This window comes from Staurois parvus, unplaced genomic scaffold, assembly GCF_062004578.1.
Source record: "Staurois parvus isolate SC_StPar_1 unplaced genomic scaffold, SC_StPar_1.0 ptg000145l, whole genome shotgun sequence".
Lineage (NCBI taxonomy): Eukaryota > Metazoa > Chordata > Amphibia > Anura > Ranidae > Staurois > Staurois parvus.
The window spans coordinates 15,157,368-15,179,163 of record NW_028317941.1 but is presented as its reverse complement, the minus strand read 5'-3'; the positions used below and the strand labels follow the sequence as shown (position 1 = coordinate 15,179,163).

General features: G+C 41.8%; 1 protein-coding gene across 2 annotated transcripts in view; it reads left to right on the top strand.

Annotated features, from left to right (window-relative positions):
* The window catches only part of POLA1 (DNA polymerase alpha 1, catalytic subunit), a 472,294-nt gene that overhangs the window by 77,545 nt on the left and 372,953 nt on the right, over nucleotides 1–21,796 (top strand). The window contains exons 19-20 of one of the 2 annotated variants that reach the window (XM_089673892.1): nucleotides 5,029–5,145; nucleotides 10,484–10,659. In XM_089673892.1, the coding sequence (XP_089530018.1) occupies nucleotides 5,029–5,145; nucleotides 10,484–10,659 (293 nt within the window). The remainder of the gene's footprint in view (nucleotides 1–5,028; nucleotides 5,146–10,483; nucleotides 10,660–21,796) is intronic. The other variant, XM_089673893.1, reaches the window with a different exon arrangement.

Below are 21,796 nucleotides of genomic sequence, written 5' to 3'. Positions count from 1 at the left end.
GAAGTGACATCCATGCCGATATGTCGCTTAATAGGTTAGTAATGCGAGAGGAGACTGAAGGGGTGAGGTGAGGGGTAGAAAGTTATATTTGTGTGTCATCAGCATAGAGATGGTACTTAAAGCCATGGGAGTTTATCAAGTGACCAAGGGAGGAGGTGTAGATGGAGAAGAGTAGGGGTCCAAGGACAGAACCTTGAGGGACCCCTACAGAAAGAGGGAGTGAAGAGGAGGAGCCAGAGTTATAGGTAACGCCGAAGGAGCGCTGCGATAGGTAGGAGGAGATCCAGGAGAGAGCAGAGTCTCGGAGGCCAAGAGTGGAGTTTTTTTGAGGAGGAGGGGATTGTCAACCGTATCAAAGGCCGCAGAGGGGTAAAATGGTAAGAGTATGGAGTAGTGGCCATTGGTTTTAGCAGTTAGTAGATCATTCCTGAGTTTTTGTAGGGCAGTTTCAGTGGAGTAGAGTGAGCGAAAGCCAGACTATAAAGGGTCAAGAATGTTGTTGTCAGTGAGGTAGGAGCTCAGGTGATTGTAGACTAAGCATTCTAAGAGTTTAGAGGTAAATGGGAGCAGGGAGATGGGTCTTAAGTTGTTTTAAGTATGGGAGTGATGTGTGCATGCTTTAGAGGGGTGGGGAAGGCACCGTTCGAGAGTGATAGATTGAAGATGTGAGTGTGGGAGCATAGGCTGGAAGAAGAGGGTGACCGTAGTAGTTGTGAGGGGACTGGATCCAGGGGGCAGGTAGTGAGACGGGCTTCTGAGAAAACCTTAGTGACCTCTTCAGTAGTAGCAAGGTCAAAAGAGGAAAATGTTGAGAGAGGTTTGGATGGATGTGGGATGGATGTCTATGCAGTGGCGATGCCCCTACGAATGGCATCAATCTTGTTTTTGAAATGATTTGCAATCTCGTGAGCAGTGAGTGAGGTGCTGGGTGGAGGTGAAGGTGGAGAAAGTAGAGAAGAGACGACGAGGACTAGATGACAAGCTATTGATGAGAATGACAAAGTAGGCTTGTTTGGCAGCATGGAGGGAGGAATTGTATGTTAAGAAAGCAGATTTATATAGGGTGAATGCTTGGTGAGATTTGGATTTACACCACAATCGCTCCAGCGCACGCTATGTTTAAGATTTCTGGTGTCGTCAGTCTGCCACAGTTGTAATGGTCAGGGCCTTATGCTTCGTGTTGTTAGAGGAGTAAGAGAGTCTAGTGTGGATGAAAGCAAACTGTTGTAGTCAGCAGTGGCCAGGTCAGGGCAGGACAGGGGAGAGATTCTGTCATAGAGGTGGTCAGTTGCAGAGTGGAAAGGAGCGCAGGGTTCAAGTTGTGAAGGTTTCTGCGGGTAATTGTTTGCTGTTTGGAGGGATAAGTGTTTGAAGATGAGGACACTGTGAATGTGATGAGATTGTGATCAGAGAGAGGAAAGGGGGTATTTATGAGGTTGTAGGGAGTGCAAAGATGGGAGAAAACAAGGTCTAATGTATTCCCATCAGAGTGAGTGGAGGACTGTGTACATGGTATGGGGTATTTCAGAGGAGAGAAAGTATGGTAGCCAGGCGGAGAAATCATCAAGAAAGCGAGACACTGGTCCAGGAGGCCGATGGATCACTGCAGTCCTCAGAGAAATGGGAGAAAACAGCCGAATGCAGTGTCTCGAAAGAAGAGAAGCATAGAGAGGGAGGGTTAGGGCTTGAAAGGTGCTCAGTGGGGATAGAAGCAAACCAACCCCACCACCTTTCCGACCACTGGGTCTGGGTGAGTGGGTCCAGAGGAGGCCTCCATAGGAAAGTGCTGCGGGAGAAGAAGAATCTGCTGCTTGAAGCCAGGTTTCTGTAATTGCTAGTAGATTAAGGGAGCGGGAGACAAAAAGGTCATTGACAGAGGTGAGTTTATTACAGACAGTGGGCATTCCAAAGCGCACATGAAAAAGGGAGGGTGGTTTTTGGGAGCATGGGGGCTGATATTAAATTGAGAGGATTGCGGCTACTCCTGGAGGAAAGAGGGTGCCTGGTGTTGGGGTGAAATAGTGGAGGACCAGGGTTTGGGAAGATATCCCCAGAGGTTAGGAGAAGGTGGGAGAGGAAAGTAAGGAGGGAGCGGGATGTATACGAGTATACATGCCTTCCAGTCCTGGTGTTTTGATCAGCAGGAGGTGATGAGAGCAGTAGTAGGGAGATGGTAGCAGTGAGGGTGATATGTATAAGTTTTGGGGTGTGGAGCAGAGGGGTAACAAAAATTAGATTTTGGGAACGCAGGATAGTAATATGAAGTAGTGAGTACAGGTGGCATATTAAAAGGTAGATGGAGTGGTACTCAGATGTTTCCCAGGGTGTTTGCTTGCAGTCTATCCAGCGCGCAGTACAGTTCTTTGCTGATTCTTCCTGCTGCTTGAGTTATCCTGCTTTAGTTAAACTGCTGTGTTCATCTGCAGCTTCACACTCCGGCAAAAACCGCACTCACGCAGAAAACTGTACTCCATCTGTGACTGTGCCCCCCCCCGGGTATGGGTCTTAGCATGGCACATCTTGACTTGTAACCAAAATAAACAGCGCTGTGAGAGTGGGTAAGTGTGAACCTCACATCAAGGTGTACCTTTGCTAGAGTGCAATAGACCAAAGTATATGGTGGCCTGGGCAAGGTGAAAGGACCGATCGCTCTTTGGGTATTGCAGGGGAGAGCAGAGAGAGTTCTCCTGTGCTCTGGTGGAAAGCCCGGAGATCGCGCGTCCCGGAACTGACGTCACCGCGATCTCGGAGGAAGCAGAAGGCAGGATCCTGCCTTGGAATGCAAGCCAATGCCGGTAACTTAGACAACGCGTTTCGTGCATGCGCCTTCTCAAATCTAGGGACAGATGGTTAGCGGCCATTTTATAGGAGTTTAGCCAGGCACGGAGGCTGGCTGAAGACAAAAAGGTGGACCCGAACGGATGCACTTTTATGTGTCTATTGCTTTTATGACACCGTTTTTTATTTAGGTGTATTGGAGTGGAGTGCAATACATAAGAATTAGTAATCGGGCCCACGGTTACTTGGTAATCCATTTTATATGCCAGTATCACCAAGGGGGTATGTGTGCACAATTAAATCCCATGACAGTCGATGTTTTATATAAAAAATGTCCTCCTTATACTAATGTAGCACCTTATATTTAATGTTAGAATGTTTTTATCAGTTGGTCCAGTTATTGTTAACCCTTTTCTTATAATCTACGGTATTTGTTTGTTGATATGAGTAAGGCAAGAGGGATGAGACATCCGCTCCATTCGGGTCCCCCTGTTTGTCTTCAACCATCCTCTGTGCCTTGTTAAACTCTTATAAAATGGCCGCTAACCATCTGTCCCTAGACTTGAGAAGGCTCATGCGCGTGAAATGTGTTTTCTGTTACCGGCACCGGCTTGCGTTGCAAGGCAGGATCCTCCCTTCCTCTTTCTCCAAGATCGCGGTGACGTCAGTTATGGGACGCTGCGATCTCGGGGCTTTCCACCAGTGCACAGGAGCACTTTCTCTGCTCTCCCGTGCAGTACTCAGAGCGGTTGGTCCTTCCACCTTGCCCAGGCCACCATATACTTTGGTCTATTGCACTCTAATAAAGGTACACCTCAATGTGAGGTTCACACTTACCCTCTCTCACAGCGCTGTTTCTTTTGGTTACATGGATTCACGTTACAAGTGGTTATTACAGCAGCAGTGATGGGGATTATAACTTGTACATCTTTTGACTGTATACAGGATGGTTCTTTCTGTGCTTGAATGTTTGACATATTACACATCTTGACTTGGCAATATTTGCTCACCCTTCCTTGCAAAAACACTCCAAATCTGTCAGAATGTGACAGCATCTCCTGTGCACAGCCCTCTTCAGATTACCCCACAGATATTCTATCTGATCCAGGCCTGGGCTCTGGCTGGGCCATTCCAAAACTTTAATCTTCTTCTGGTGAAGTCTTTCCTTTATTGATTTGGATGTATGCTTTGGGTTGTTGTCATGCTGAAAGATGAAGTTCCTCTTCATGTTCAGCTTTCTAGCAGAAGCGTGAAGGTTTTGTGCCAATATTGACTGGTATTTGGAACTGTTAATAATTCCCTTTACCTTGACTAAGGCTCCAGTTCCAGCTGAAGAAAAACAGCCCCAAACCATGATGCTGCCACCACCATGCTTCACTGTGGGTATGGTGTTCTTTTGGTGATGTGCAGTGTTTTTTCTCCAAACATATCTTTTGGAATTATGGCCAAAAAGTTCAACCTTGGTTTCATCAGACCATAACACATTTTCCCACATGCTTTTGGGAGACTTCAGATGTGTTTCTGCAAAATTTAGCCGGGCATGGATGTTTTTGTTTGTAAGAAAAGGCTTTGTGTTGCCATTCTACCCCATAGCCCAGACATATGAAGAATACGGGAGATTGTCACATGTACCAGTACTTGGCAGATATTTCTGCAGCTCCTTTAATGTTGCTGTAGGCCTCTGGGCAGCCTCCCAGACCAGTTTTCTTCTCGTCTTTTCATAAATTTTGGAGGGACGTCCAGTTCTTGGTAATGTCACTGTTGTGCCATATTTTCTCCACATGATGACTGTCTTCACTGTGTTCCATGGTATATCTAATGCCTTGGAAATTCTTTTGTACCCTTCTCCTGACTGATGCCTTTTATCAATGAGATCCCTCTGATGCTTTGGAAGCTCTCTGCGTACCATGGCTTTTGCTGTAGCATGCGACTAAGAAAGTGTGTCAGGAAAGACCTACTGGAACAGCTGAATTTTATTCCCCCTTACTAAAAGATTTCAGTTTTTCAATTGAGTTGTACAGTTTATAGGTCACATTAAAGTTGGAAAAAGTTCTGAAATTATATATCTTTGTCTAATTTTTTTTTTTACATCACCGAAACCTGACATTTTAACAGGGGTGTGTGGACTTTTCATATCGTGTGTGTGTGTACGTACATATAAGAGTATATATTTTGTTTTATACACTGTACTTTTCTGGTCTTTATTTTATCAAACATTTGTTCTAAGCCTGCTGTCATGTTTGTTCATAGGGTCATGATATATATGGATTTGATTTGGAAGTCTTGCTTCAAAGGATTAATTTATGTAAGGTTCCATTCTGGTCCAAGATAGGGCGACTGAGGCGCTCAACTATGCCAAAGCTTGGGGTAAGTTTTTGCAGAGCTTTTTCAATGACACTGGGTCACTGTTTATTTTTTTTCTCTATGGCTGAGGGAGGGACACAGCTTTATATTAAATTGGCTCTAAAGGCAGAAGTTGTTCACCTTAATGCATTTTATGCATTTTGGTAAAATGCATTCTGTGTTCATGATCCTCCTTTATACTTGAGCTCGATCTTAATCCAGTACTGTGCTCAAGAGCAATAAGTCTCTCCTCTCTATCCCTCCTCACTGATCATGGAGGCCATTGGCTCAGGAAACCATAGAAAAACATAGAAACTAATTAGCCATAGAAGCTGTAGAAACTGTAGGCCAGCTCTCTAGAGGCTATATCTTCTCTCACTTCACACCTGCTCAGTCACTCTAAGTGTTTGGTGTTTTTAGGAGGAGGGAAATCTCCTTCCTCTCTGCTACATTCTTTGCTTCAATTGGTAGATATTTCTACTATCCACAGCTACTATTAGCCAGATATGTTAAATTGTGAGAGTCCTTAGTTTTCCAACGAATGTTTACATACTGGTTTTTACCTTACCCTGTTTCTGAAAAATTACTTTTATTGTGTTGCCGATTCTTCCCTTAATTGTATCTGAGACTGACTAAGGCAGTATTCTCAGAAATTAGCTGTAATTTGTAGGGCACTATGTGAGAGGTTTTTTTCCCTTTTTTTTTTTTTTTTTTTTTTTAACGTTCCTACTTTTTTCTTTTTCTGCTCTGCCATAATTCTGGCATTATACAAGAGACTCTTTCAGAAATTGTTGACCTTTGTAGATTGGTTTTAATGATGTATCTGGTTCTTCCTCTAACAAAAGGCTTCTTATTTTGTAGGCATGGAGTGTGTCTGCAGGTTTGGCTTTTCCCTTTTGCTCTTGCCTCTACTCTGAGATCATTCAATGTGGTCCTTGCAGTACTGGTCTTCGTTGTCTTATAGCGGAGGTCTGCAACCTGGTGATCATGGTCTACAGGTCCCTGCGCCCCCAACCCCCTCCTTTTAGGTGCTGGTCCCCCCCTCCTTCTCTTAGCCTCCTTCACTGCTGTCATCCTCAGTGCACAGCTGAGCGGAAGGCAGCACAGCTCAGGACGGAGGGCGGGAGAAGGAGCTGGCCAAATTTAACTTTTTATATTAACCCACTACCCAAATACCAGCTTGTTAATATCAAAAGTTAATTTGGCCAGCTCCTCCTGCCCTCTCTCCTGAGCTGTGCTGCCTTCTGCTATGCACTGAGGATGATAGCAGCGGATGAGGCTGGGGGAAGGGAGAAGACACTGTGCTGCCTTCCACACTCTTCTGCACGGAGGTAGGATACTGATGGGGACTCTATGGGAGGGAAGGGGGGGAGACCGAGGACATTGCTAGGGGGGGGGGGGGGGGGGGCAGAGGTCATTGCCAAGGGGGAAAGGGGGAGGTAATGTGTAAGGGACACTGCTATGGGCAGGAGCTCCCCCTTAGCAGTGTCCTCTACTGCCCTTAACACCCCCCCTTTTCCCCCATATTAGTGACCTCTAGCCCCTCCTTCCCCCCACCAGCAGTGTCCTGCCACTATTGCTCCATCTTCGAGAAAACAAAGACTACGGCATCCATTTTCAACTTTGAATTGGCCTCACTGAGTGTGATATCCTAACTTGTTCATCTGTTGGCTGACACTCTGTGGCCTGTACCAGATCGTCCAGATCTAATATTCGAAGATCCAATCTTCCACCTTGCTTCTCGGTCACTGACTTTGATGCTCTGACTGTTAGGCTACACAATACCAAGAGTACCCTTCTTATGGCCATCACTAGAAGGGTTTCTGAGCATTGTCCTATAAGGAGCCCTATTTGGTTTTACAGAAAGACAAGATTGTGAGACCTAAAGTTTTTTCTTTTGTCCAAAAGTAGTTTTTGCTGTCCAACTTAATATGGATATTTTGTTACCTTTGTTGTGTCCAGCAATTGGGTCACCCTGAGTAGATCTCTCTCCTATGTCCCGATGCGATGAAGGCTGTCATGGTTTACCCAGGTGGTTGTGCAGGCCTTTGAGTTACAAGAAAAAGTTCTTCCTTTTCCCAGTAAAGCTCACTCCCCTAGAGCAGTAAATACTTCTTCATTTGTTTCCTTGTAAGGCTTCTGTTTTCTAGATCTGTAAGGCTACAACCTGGTCTTTTCACATGTTCTTTAAAGTGGAAGTCCAGTCTATGCCTTACTATGCTTAAACTTGCTCCCACCCCCTTTCTAAATTCTATTCTAACCCTGTCAAAGGAAGATGCGTATACTGACGTATTCTGGACCTATTCAGCTGTCCCTCTCCTCTGAAGCCGCTGGGAGCCAATCATATGACCGGACCAGATTGCCCTCAAAGGAGGATCCAGTGGAGGAAAATAAGACTACTGGTTAAGAGTCACAGAAGAAACCTCATCTGAGGCAGGCTGAAGAAAGGGAAGGCTTCCCTGAAACACATCCTTGCTGGAGCAGTGCAGTTGCATCACAATTGGGGGTGGGTTTCTGCTGAATGGAGCTGACAGCTGTCATTCTTGTGGTGGTTGTTTTTTCCTCATACACCATAGTGACTTGGCAGTTTTTGCCATCTCAAATGGCCAGTTTGAGAAGTGCATTTTATGATTTAATAAATTTTTCTAGTTTTTAACTGACTACACTGTAGGATGATTTTGTGCTGTCTGTTTTTTTCCTTTTATCTTTGCATGTACCTGAAGCATCCCACTCCTGAAGACTTGATTGCACAAGTGTCAGATAGTGTTGATTGTATAGTGCATTGGACTACCTTTTTGTTTCCATTAGTAAGAGCTGATTTAGGTTTTATAGTTGTAGAGATTGTATCTTTTAAAGGTTCTGTGTTTTTGTTTTTGTGTGTTTTTTTGTTTTTTTTTAACAATACTTCCCTTTTATGTGTGCTTAGTGTGCTAGTCTGGACTAGGTTGTTCTGGTTTTATCATAATCAGCCAGCCCAGTTATGACAGTGGGGTAGAGCACTGATATTTTTTACATGACCCTAAGAAATGGAGTATGCCTTGCATAGAGATCCAGCAGCTTCTTACCTGAAGAAGAACCTCACATGCCAGGAGGAGTCATTTAAAGCCTCTTGTTATCTCATGGACAACTTTACAAACTTACGACTGTAGTTGTGTTCCAAAGGAATGCTACTAGTGGTTATACCAAATCAAGTGCATTTCTCACATGCTCTGAGTGGATGCCTTGAGGGAATCCATACAGCAACTTTCTCACTTGTGGGTCTTCTCTGTGCACATGTGCAGGATCTTATGCAAGAGGCATGTGGAACGTTTACTTTTTCAAGGGGACATTTTGTTTGGTCCTGCCCTGGATGATTATATCTACAAGGTGACTGTGGGCAGGAGTACTCTGTTGCTGATTAAAAAACGTAAACCCTGCTGTTTTTACTTTCCAAAAGCATCCCTTTCTCCCATCTCAGGCTCCAAGCCCAAAACCCAGTTTCAGTTCTGTAGGAAATCATGGACTCCAAATCCCTATCAGCCTGGGGACAGGTCCACTTCATAATGAAGGGGTGCCTCTGCTTTCGTGGGTCAGGGGATGTTTGGCATGCGATGTTGATGACCAATGGGTCTGCATCTTTGTGGTTACAACAACCTGAAATTTCAGAGCCTTCCCATACCACAATTCCTGCTTTCAAATCTTTCAAATGTTGCAGTTTCTACTGGAATCTTTTCACAATTTTCGAATAAAAATGGCAATATTTGCCCTATCTTGAATCTCAAGAGACTGAACAATTTTCTCAGTCCAAAAATTCTATATGGAATCAGTGCCATCAGTAGTGGCTTCCCTCTGCAGTAAGATTTTCTGATATCAGTGGATTTCAAAAATGCTTACTTACACATTTCATTCCTGGACATTGTACAGGCAAGAATGATCCTGGACAAATGTCTTACTTTGAAGACTCAGGTGGACTTACTCAAATCACTGACAAATCCCTCAATACATTTTGACACAAAGCTTCTAAGGAAGGTGGTAACTTCCCTTTTGAGGTGGTACCAGACCCTTCTGACGGAATGTCTTGGCAGCATAGGACTGGAGGAAACAGTAGCTGGATTCCCCACTGTCATTAAACCCTAACATGAGACCTCTTCTGGGCTGGTGGATCTTCCCACAGATTCTTTGGAATAGAATAGATAGTTTTTTCCTCTGTCCTGGAAAGTCCTGCCAGCCTGATTGTGGAGAAGCTTTGGATCATCCTTTGGTTTTTGTTTGTCAATATCTTCGAAATCTTAGGATCTACGTGTTCGGTGGATGCTCTGGTGACTTGTGGAACCTGTTCTTGCCAGTCTATGCCTTTCTGCTGTTGCAGCTCCTTAACTCATCAACTTTTCAGGGTTTGAGTGAAAGTAATTCCAGAGATCTTGACTGCGTCAGCCTTGGCTGGGAGGACTTGGTACTCCAACTTTGTGAACATGTTGGACAACACAACCTTTTTTTCTTTATTTTTTAAATATCTTGTTAACCTTAACATAATGTTAAATAAGGCATTGCTCAAAGGTTTGGTAGGAAGTACCTTTCATTCATAAATTATAGGCATTTAACCTGTGCATCTCCATGTTCATCTAAACACTTCTGTCCATCTCTTTACATAGCGAATTTTCTGCTGTCTGCTATTTGATTTAGTCTGAAGCAGTGCAGTGCTACATAGACAGTAAAAAATGTAGGGGTCTTTTTTTTTCTTTTTTTTTATTTTATTTTATTTTTATTTTTTGAATGTACTATTGTACTGTAGCTAAGGTCAAAATGTCCTGTGCAGTTGGTGGTCTGGATTACAGCTCCATGCAGAGTGCAGTGGTCTGGGCTTTCAACAGTCCAACATGCCCCCTGCACAGTTCTTAATAGCTCTCATCCTTGCTGAGCAATGCTGGTAATTGGAGCATTGTGCAGGAGGTGTCGGAGCATTGGAGACCTGCACTGCTGAGCCCTGTGTAGAGCAGTGGTCCAGTTCTTCGGCATGCTGCCAACACAAAGTATTTTAGCAGAAGTGCTGAAATCCCTTTCTCAGCAGCTAAGCTCACCCTGTTCCCCTCTCCCAGAGCACCTGCACTGTATTTCTGTTAGAGATTAGAATGCTGCTGTCAGGGATGCAGGGTGACCTAAGGTGTTGAGAGATCTGCTTCACTGCTTATCCTGTCAGCATTGAGGATGGCTTTCTACAGAGGTATGTGCAAAACTTCTTTATGCCTTGATGATGTGCAAATATTTCCTTGCCCATAACCTGGCCTAAAGGTTCACTTTAAGGATTTTACTGGAAGGCATGCCAATCAATTTAGTTTTTTCTTTGGATCTCTTCTTTGAAAAACACTGTATTTTCACTTTATAGGGTCGAAGTGGTTTTGCTGAGAAAAATGCAGCCTGTGGTCGCATCATCTGTGACATTGAGATATCTGCAAAAGAGCTAATCCGATGTAAAAGCTATCACTTGTCTGAATTGGTCCATCATATACTAAAAACCGAACGTCTTATATTTCCTCCAGAAAACATTCGCAGTGCTTACAGGTATGAAAAGGGTTTGAAGACTTTAAACTATACTCAAAAGGCATTTAGTTATTTATTAGTAGTGTAAGAAAAAAAACGTGTGTGTGTGTTATTTATTTTAGTGGTGCACCAAAATGAAAATTCTGGTGACAAAAAAATTCTAAATGCACTTGGCCAAAAACCAAAATGCGCAGTTTTTAAAAATGAATATCTATATTTTGGAAACAAAATACACTGATTAAAAAAGAAACAACAAAATAAATATATATACCCCAATTTTTTTTTATAAATATGAAAGACGATGTTACGGCGAGTAAATAGATATCCAACATGTCACACTTTAAAATTGTGCACGCTCGTGGAATTATTATTATTATACAGTATTTATATAGCGCCAAAAGGTTTGCTCAGTGCTGTACATTATAGTGGGGGACAGTACATGAGACAATGCAGTAACAAAACGATACACGGGGGGTTCGAGGGTCCTGCTCTTTGGAGCTTACAATCTAGGAGAATGGCGTGAAACTGTGGTACTTAAAAAAGGTGATGCTTTAAAAATTTCTACAGGTTAGCAGTGTAAAGTTGCAGAGGAAGTCTAGTACTAGAATTATTGCTTTTGCTCTGACGTTCGTGGCGATGCCTCACGTGGGTGGTTTGAACACCGTTTACATATGAGGGCATGGCCTACGTATGCGTTCACCACTACGTGCGAGGAGGGACAGGGTACTTTAAACTTTTTTTAAAATATATATTTAATGTTTTGGGTTTTTTTTTGCACTGTCCTTTAAAAATAAAAGAACTAAAAAATATATATAATCACTTTTATTCTTATCACAAGAAATGCATGCATCCCTTGTGATAGAAATAATTAGTGACAGGTCCTCTTTATGGAGAGATATGGGGTCAATAAGACCCCACATCTCCTCTACAATGTAAAGCATGGGATCAAAAAAAGCATTGATCTAGTGGGAAAAAAAAAAAATGGCTGGAACGGGAAGTGACATCGCTCCGGTCCTCAAAGGGCATAGAGATGAGTGGCGGCCGTCTTTACTTCACTCATCTCTGCCCAGCGCTGGGATAGATGGTTTCTAAGCTAAGTCTGAGAACTACCGAGCGGCAGCCCTTTTATATATTTATTATATATCTATTTGTGAGGTCATGCACTGATGTTGGATGAGAAGGCCTGGTTTGCAATCTACACTCTAATTCATCCCAAAGGTGTTATATCAGTGTTCTTGTAGCCTTCTCCGGATCTGTGCCTTACAATAAACCTGTCTCTGAGCTGTGCAGGCAGTTCCTTTTTGACCTCATTGCTTTTTTCCTGATACAGTATGCATTGTCAGCTATAAGGCCTTTTATAGAGAGGTGTGTGCCTTCTTAAATGAGTTGAATTTACCACAAGTGGACTCTAGTCAAGGTGTAGAAACATCTCGGCAACAATCAAAAGAAATGGGAGGCAACTGAGCTAAATTAAGTGTTGTTGCAAAGGGTCTGAATACTTATACCAATGTGATATTTCAGTTTTTTCATTTTTAATAAATTCTGACATTTCTAAAATCCTGTTTTCACTTTGTCATTATGGGGTACTAAGTGTAGATTAAAGAGAAAAAAAGAATACTTTATGAATGCAGTGTATACATAAAATTGTGCTTTGTTTTGAAGCATAACTTCAGGGATCAGACTAAATACACCACTGTATAGCTCACCACCAAGGTAATACTAAGACGATAAGAATCTGGCTGGGATTTAGCCTTCTCCGGCTCTGCTTAATTTAAAAAAAAAAATAAATTATCTACACATCCCAATTTTTTTGCATCCAAGATATCTTAACAGCCCAACATTTAATCTTATGCCATGCTACACATAGCTAAACTAACATTTTAAGGTATTCGTGTTCACCTACTAAAGATGATAAGGGCATTCTCTGCCACTGCAGAGACATAGCCTCAATGGATGAAAGGATGGTGGGGCAAATGGAGAAGGTTCCCAAATTGCTCTATTAGCCCTGGCTCACACTATTGCGGGCTGTTTGGCCTGTGTTTGCTTGGGCACGGCAGCCCATTCATTGTCCATTCATTTGGACTGCTGTGCCTGCGTTTCAGGCAGGAAGAAGGTGCATGCGGCTGGCAGGGAAATTGCATGATCCTTTTGACCCTTTCCTGACCTGCCGGGCTGCATGCTCGGATAAGGGTCTGGTATGGATTTTGGGGGGACCCCACGCCATTTTTTTTTTAAATTTTTGGCGTGGAAGTTCCCCTCTAAATCCATACCAGACCCGAAGGGCTTGGTGTGGATGGGAGGGGGGACCCCCACGCCTTTTTTTATTTATTATGGTGCCGGTTTTTAAATGTAATTCTTGCTTTTTCTTTTTTTTTTCACTATAGCTCAGAAATTCAGCTGTCACTTCCCCCAGCTAAAAGAGAAAGTTTTCTTTGAGTTTATATCCCTAAAGGAAACAATGTTTACTTTTAGTTTATTAAAAGATACAAAGTTTTCTGTAACTTCGGGGAAAGTGATAGATCAGCTTGTGAAATATAGTGGAAAAAAAAAAAAAGGCTGGCATTTTAAGAATCAGCACCGACATACACTTTGTATTGCGAAAAAAAATTAATTGTGTAAATCGAGGCAGTATTTTCAATGGATTTTCATTCGTAAACCGAAAATTACGTTAACCGAAGCATTGGTAAACCAAGGTATGCCTGTATTAGTATTGCAATCCTTTGTATTGGGATACATAGAACCAACATACATCTGAATTGGCAACATAGTGCAACATTTGTGTCACATTTGAGATATCTGGCTAGTTACACTGACCTTGCCCAGGGACTTAGGGTTGATTCACACCACAGAAATACAGGCTGGATTAGTGTTCAACAGCTCCGTGGATTAGTGGTTAGCACTGCTGCCTCACAGCGCTAGAGTTGTCGGTTTGAATCCCAACCACGGCAGTGTAGTTGCATGATCTCCCTGGGTGGCTACCCTAACATACTGTAGATGTGCTGGTGGCAGAATTTTTGCTTTCTGTCTAAATGATCCCTAGAATGTGAATTAGAATGAGGCCTTGTCTGTTCAAACACCTTTTAAAGCTGCACCTTATGTGAATGTCAAACTATGGGATGAGATAAGGGCCTGGACTAATGATTGATTTTGGGAAGGATTTGTCAAGCCAAGGGCAGAGAGAGAGAAAATGATTAAAAAAATAAATAAATAAATAAAATAATGGCATGGAGTCCACCTCCAAATCCATAACAGACCCTTATCCGAGCATGCAGGTACCGCATGCCTTCAAAGATTTATTTCCTTTGTTGAATTGCCTGCTTGGTTCACACTAGATGCGATTTAAAATTGTGCTTTTTGTTGGCAATTTCACTGTGTTTTCTGTAGATTTAACAATGAGTTATTGCGTTTTCAATTGTGTTTTGCATTGCGATTTCTATTGTAGTCTATTTGTGAAATCGCTACAAAATGCAGAAAAAGTTAGATAAGAACTACTTTTGAAATTCTGCTGCAGCAAATTGTGTATGTTAAGACAATCACATCCACATTCATTAGGTCCGATATCAGGTACAATTTAAATTCCCAAATCGCACCTGAAATCGCGCACATTGGATGCGACTTGGCATGCGATTTGCATGCCCTGCGACTTGCAAATCGCATGCCAAATTGCACCCAATGTGACTTGGGCTAACACCACAGTCACATCTAATCCGATTTGGAAATTGGGCAACTTACAGTGAAGTCGCGCGATTTCAAAATCAAATTGGATGTGAATGGAGCCTATAGTGGACAATAGGGTGCGACTTGGCCTACGATTTGCAAGTCGCTTGGCATGCAATTCACATGCCAAATTGCACCCGATGTGACTGGGGGCCACTCTGGTCACATCAAAGCGCATTTTGAAGTGGTGCGACTTACACTACGGTCACATCGTGTGACTTACAGTGAAGTCGCATGATTTCAAAGTCCAGGGACATGCTGATTTAAAGTGCGATTTGCAAGACATCTGACATAGATCTCTCTGCAAATCACATGAAAAGTAGTGTATTCATTACTTGGGAAATTGTTGCGGCTCCAACCAAGGTTGAACCACACCAATATGAACGCTCTAATAGCGGTCACAATTTTGTGCGACTTGGCATGTGATTTGCATGACATGCGATTTGCAAATCGTATGCCAGGTCGCACCCTATTTTCTGCTATTAGAGCGGTCACATGGGTGCGTTTCCGACATTGATTTCTAAAGTAGTACATGTAGTACTTTTGTGGCGATTTTCATAGATATCTGTGTCAGATGTCTTGCAAATCGCAAGGACATCGGCATCTTCACTGTAAGTCGTACAGTTTCTAAATCGGCTTTGATGTGACCTGGGTGTAAGGCCTTTTTATGTTTGATTTCCTGAGTGTTTTTCCGATTTACGGGAAATCCCGCATACTAGCAAAAGTGAATTGACATTTTCAGTATTGCATGCGAGATGTGGTCATGTGACTAGAGCGAGTAGCGCTCCACTCGTCAGGAAACATGTGACCTCCATTCCACCTCCAGTCTGCAGCCAGACCCTTCTGTGTTGGGAGGCACATTTCTGGGGTGAAGTGTTGGAGGGGAGAGGTGTGCTGCTTATAAAGCTTTTTAAGGTGGAGTGATTTCTGGAGTCTGGACGACGTTGGATCTACTGGTGAGTCTGAGATGGACCCTGAGCGTGATTGACATCATCCTGGAGAGTCCGCCACTGTACCTGATGACGCCATACCGGTGACCGGACCTTAACGTTCTTACAAAATATATACATACAACGCGCAATTTGTATGTACTTCTGGTAAGTACATTATTGTACTATTACTTCACGGAATGCTCAGCATCAAAATATACTGCTTTGCCTTATCGGCTATTGGAACACCATCTTTTTTTGGGACTTCTTTATTGTTTATGAACACTTTTATGAAAGTACATCAGTCCTTGTCTTTATGATATCACTTTATTTAGCGCTGCATACCCATAACTTGTGGTCATGTGACTGCCTTAACTCATGCAATAATCTGGAGTGAATTGTGCCCATAGTGCAAATAAATATTGCCATGGGGTTCCCCTTCACATCCCTGTTCAATGTTCTGTTGTATGCTGCACAGGTACACTTCACTGTGGCTTTCTTTCTGACTGATTTGTGGGGCCTGTATACCAAGGGTTAACACAGGTGGAAAGAGAATTAATCAGGTGCAAACACTTTCTCTGACCAAATGAATGACAGTGGTGGGTGTGGCCTATGTTATATAAAAAGTTGCAGTAGTGGGTGATTTTCGCCTTGGAAGAGGCCAGGTATTTTCTTCAAGTCTGGTTTGAAGAGGAAGAGATATTGTGGTGAATTTCCCCAGGCCACACTCATACTGTGTTTTAATGTGGGCTGTAAATGTTTTGCATTTTTTCCTTCTACGGTGTGTTTTGTGTGTTATTGTACAATGATTTTGTGTTTATTATCTTTGCATTGTAATCCTAACACGTCAATTGCTCTGCCCTTCCAAATCTGCACTTGGCTGTAGTTTGCTTGCTTATTTAGACTGAAATGCAGTTTTCGGACAAACCTGATGAGAAATGTATGTGTGGGGGATTTGGGGAGGTGGGAGGTGTTTTTATTTTGGCACGTATGTATTTTTATATTGATATTTTGATGGATTTTTTGTGGATAGATGAGCCTACTAAGCAATTCATATTAACCGTTTCCTGCTGTAACCTGTGAAAGCACAGTTCATTAGAAGAATAATCTTTTAGATTGTAAGCTCTTATGAGCAGGACTGTTCTATTTTATCAACATCAATCCTGCTTTTTTTTTTCCCACCAAGAAATTGGCTACCTACTTGTTGCTGTTGTCCAAATAAATGTGGAATATGTATTTGATCAATAAATGTTTGGACTATGTTTATTTTTGGGGGGGTTATTTCATGTTCAAGTTTAATATACTAGCACCCCTAACACTTATATTTTGCGAGCTATATAATATGCCCAAATCTAGCTGGTTAGAGTGCACATATGCAAGTATGTGCAAACTAACAAACCAATAGCCCCCTATTGCACAACAAGACGATGTTATGTACCAATGAATAGGTCGTGTTCAATGTGCAGCTAGTTATTCTTTTTCTACAATCCTCTTAACCGTAATAAATTAGGCCCTCAATTTAGGGTTGACTTTGGGCCTTTACCGGCAATCATATATTCACCAATGCCAAATACACAATAGAGCCGCAAACATATATTCACCAATGCCATATACACAGCAGAGCCGCAAACATATATTCGCCAATGCCAAATACACAGCAGAGCCGCAAACATATATTCGCCAATGCCATATACACAGTAGAGCTACAAACTTATATATGCCAATGCCATATACACAGAGCCGCAAACATATATTCATCAATGCCATATACACATTAGAGCCGCAAACATATATTTGCCAATGCATTATACACAGTAGAGCCGCAAACATATATTTGCCAATGCCATATACACAGCAGAGCCGCAAACATATATTCGCCAATGCCATATACACAGTAGAGCTACAAACTTATATATGCCAATGCCATATACACAGTAGAGCCGCAAACGTATATTCACCAATGCCATATACACAGTAGAGCCGCAAACATATATTTGCCAATGCCATATACACAGTAGAGCCGCAAACATATATTTGCCAATGCCATATACACAGTAGAGCCGCAAACATATATTCGCCAATGCCATACACACAGTAGAGCCGCAAACATATTTGCCAATGCCAGACACACAGTAGAGCCGCAAACATATTCGCCAATGTCATATACACAGTAGAGCTGTAAACATATATTCACCAATGCCAAATACACAATGGAGCCGCATAGAAAATTGCTATGGTGCACAAATGCCAAGATGACTGTTGGAGGAGGAGCTAGAGGAGCTGTCATACCGGAAATACGTCATCACGTTTGCGGAAGGATGTTTGCACACACCGGGAAGTGGTAGTGAGGAGTGTTAGTGGATGGGAGTGTAGTTAGGAGAGTTTAGTGGTAATTTGCAAGTCTATTTTTTGGCTTTGTGCATTGTTCTTTTGTGGAATTCCAGACCACATCTGGACATGGCGAGATCGCTGTTCTCGACCAAAGAGCTGATCCTCATTTGCAGGGGAAACATTACTAATGTTGTATTTTCAGTTGAAAACCTGTCCAATTCCTAGATGCATTGAGGTACATAGCAGAGGTTCAAGGTATTCCATATAAGTTATTGCTCTTCCTAACTATACAGGTGGCACAGACACACATACACCCAGGGCCACTGTTCGATATTACGGGCCCCGTACAGCACCTCTCAGCCCCCCACCGCCAGAGAAAATATCCAAATTATATTTATGGTAAAAATACACTAAAAACATTATTAATGGACACAATCCCAACCATATTCCTGTGAAATCCAAATGATAAAACTGTACTGAGTTCATAAATAAAGCTGTGTGTGTGTAATTGAGGTCTTGGGGCTCATTCACATGGATGCTGTGGCCTGTAGAGTGTGAATCCGTGGTTTATTTTTGTGGCCGTCGCCGTTTGCCGGCAACCTATGTTACACTGTGTAAATGCTGCAGGTCCTAATTTGACAAGCATATGGGTGCATGTGTACAGCCCTGAACACAGACAGTGAGCATTCAGGGCTACTTCCCCATACCTTCACACCTGTCAGAATAAAACCTGTGTTCATACAGCTGCTGTGTCCCCATAGTGTAGCAGGTGGCTCCAGCCACATGAACAACCCACTCATTCATGCTGTACAGGCCAGAGGACCTGTGCGAATGTGCGATTTTTTTTTTTTTTTTTTTTTTTTTTTTTACTTTTTTTTTTTTCCCCTCAGCTCATTAATTTCCATGCTTTTTGGTGAATGCGTCTGTGTTTACTAGACGTGTGGAGATGCAATTACGTTATCATCATGGTACCTGCGCAAATCTGCAGAGGGCATTGCATTTCTTTGCTGTGCAGGAAAATGCGTGCACTTGCATGTGTTTCTGCACCATAAATGGTGTGAACAAGGGCCAGGGTGTCAAGTTGTATAAGGAGAGAGGTTTAAGGGCTCGTTCACACCTTGACTTTATTTCTAACTCTTGCCAAATGGCCCTATAGCATTTGACAGGCGTTTGGGAAGCGGTTTTAACGCTTCTCAAATGCTCCCCAAACGCCCTGTGCACGGTTTTGAGGCATTTAATAGGCATTTGCCAAGCGTTAAAACTGCACCACAAATGCCTGTAATGAAGTTAAATGGTATTAATGCTCCGCAAACACCTCACAACCGCGTTGCAACCACACCGCAAACGCCTACCAGGCATTTGAGGAGCGGCACCACAGACATGAATGGGAGGTTTCAACTCCTCCTGACTCGACATGAGGTGCCAGTTTTGGTGCAACGCTAACGCTTCAGTGTGAACAGCACTGTGTTCTGCCATGTAGAGAATTTTTATAGGCATTTGAGAAGCAGTAAAACGCTTCCAAAACGCCTGTCAGACGTCTGCTGACAAAGCTAGTGTCAACGTAGCCTAAGAGAAGAGAAACAATGTTGTAATGAAATATAAACAGAAGGAAAATTGAAAGTTTCAAACTTGTCAGAAGAACAGGACACAGGTAAGATTCACTCCCATTGATTGATCAATATTCCAGGCACTGACAGAACCCTGGAGATTGATCTCCATATTTTGGGCATTCACAAATATCAAAGAGAATCTAAGGCCAGAAACTCAGACATATACTAGGCCCGATTAACCTAACAGCATGTCTTTGGAGTGTTGGCAGAAACATACCCGTGCAGAGAAAGCATGCAAATTCCAGACAGGTCAGCCATGACTGGGATTAGAACCCATGACCCAAGTGCTGTAAGAGTTGAGTACTAACCACTAAGCCACTGTAGGAGACAGAGTTTAAGCTGGAATGTAGACTAGTTACAGGATTAAAGAGAAGGAAGATATAGAATTATATTGGGAAATTAGAACTAGACATTCAAATTGAGATAAAAGTGTGAAAATGTTTGACATTTGAAAATAGAATGTATGACATTCATTAGGAAATGCATTAGTTGGCCGATCATTTTTGGAGAAACCGCACAAAAAAATTATAATATAGGTGTGCTTTTTATTTTAAATTAGAAGTATTCTCATATGCAAACAGAAAAACGGACAAAGCCTGCAGTTGTGCGCCACCTAGTGAACATATTCGGTATTGCATCTAGAAATGTGCCTGACGCGATTCCTGATTTACTAACAGGAAAAGAGTCTGCAAAGTAGACTTTTCAATGAGCTTGCTAGACACCTTTCTGATGATTGACAGGTCTAGATTGATTGAATTGAGTCTGCCTGAATGTTCAGCATCTGCTGGTAGACTCAATTCTTAGTAAATCAGGGTATAATGTCAATGGCGTGGTCTGCAAATAGTTCGGACTTCAATCCAATTGAAAACCTATGGTTGAAATGAAAGAAAATGGTCCATGACAAGGATCCAACGTGCAAAGCTGATCTGGCATCTGCAATAAAAGAAAGTTGGGGCTGGATAGATAAAGAATATTGTTTGTCGATAGTTAAATCCATGCCTCAGAGAATACTAGCTGTTATAAAAGCCAGAGGTGGTGCAACAAAGTATTAGTGGTGTACTGTAGTGGTTTTTTTTTTTTGTGATTCCATATTTTTTTCCTCTGCTTGATCTGCAAAAACAGTTGCAACTGACTAGTTTTTCTTTTCTTTTTTTTTTTTTTATAAGTGTTTCTTAAAGCCAGAAGGTTGTAATGTTAAATAAAAATAGTTTTTAGGCATGTCTGTGATTAGTTTTTTTTTCTACACAATTAAATAATTGAACATTTTCCAAGAGTGGTGATTCCATACTTTTTGCCAGGAGTTGTATAGGGAGGTGTGTGCCTTTCAAAATCAATATAGTTTACCACAGGTAGACCCAAATCAAGGTGTAAAAATATCTCTGCAACAATCAAGAGAAATGGTACCTGAGCTAAATTTCAAGTGTTGTTGCAGAGGGTCTGAATACTTATACCAATGTGATATTTCAATTTTTCCTTTTTCATACATTTGCAAACATTTCTAAACTTCTGTTTTCACCTTGTAATTATGGGGTACTGAGTGTAGCTTAATTAGAAAAAAAATGTAATTAAACAACTACAGGCTGCAACTTAAAATAACAAAATGAAAGTAATCTGAATACTTTATAAATGCACTGTGTATATTTTTGGGTTTCGGTTTAATAACTCTAAGATGGCAATTATTTTGATGTGCTTGTAAATTCCAGATCTTGGAGTACAGTACAGGACACAGGTCCTTCCACTCTTGTGATTGGGGAGGTTCCCAGTGAAGCTTTTGCCTGTGTCCAATCACTTAAAGGTAGTGGCATATACCCTATGGTCTAAGATTCAATGCCTGTGTCTTGTACTGTGGTCTATGATATGGAACATTCCTATTTTTAATATTCCTATTTCTCCATGTGTATTTGGTGCTTTGTAAATATTTAAACGGTCATATTTGCAGACAAAGAACATAGAAGCATGGTTGAAATAGCTCTGCTGGCAATGTGTTTTTAAGTATTTCATGTTGGAGAAAATGTTTTCACTTTTTTCTTGAAAAAAAAAAAAATAAAAACCATAAATTGTTCGTTTTTTTATTTTTTTTTTATTTTTTAAAATCTTTATTACCTGACACCACAAATATTCCATTTAACGATACAATGCACCTCTGCTTCTAACCTTGGATAGGTCATATTTGAGACATTGAAAATCAAAATTGTCTTTAGTATATAAAATATATGCTGACAAGCCTATATTCAGCTCACTGACCTGACCAGTCTTGTAAACAACAACCTTTATAATGGAAGAGGCTGCTTTTACATTGGAAATAATGCACAGGGGAGAAATTTAAATGATACATCACTTGGCTCACACTGAACATGACAGACTGAGAGCTTCTTTAAATGTAAGAGCTACATATTCCATTATAACAGATTGGTCCAGACATTGAACTAAATTCAGCCTGAAATTACTCTTACCTTGCACCAGAATTTAAAAATTTTTATACTTGTATTTGTTTGACCTCTGCAAATTCAAGGTAAAATTTTTTTTGAAGGTGGTTTTTGCAGTTGGAAAGAATACAGTGACAGGGTAACC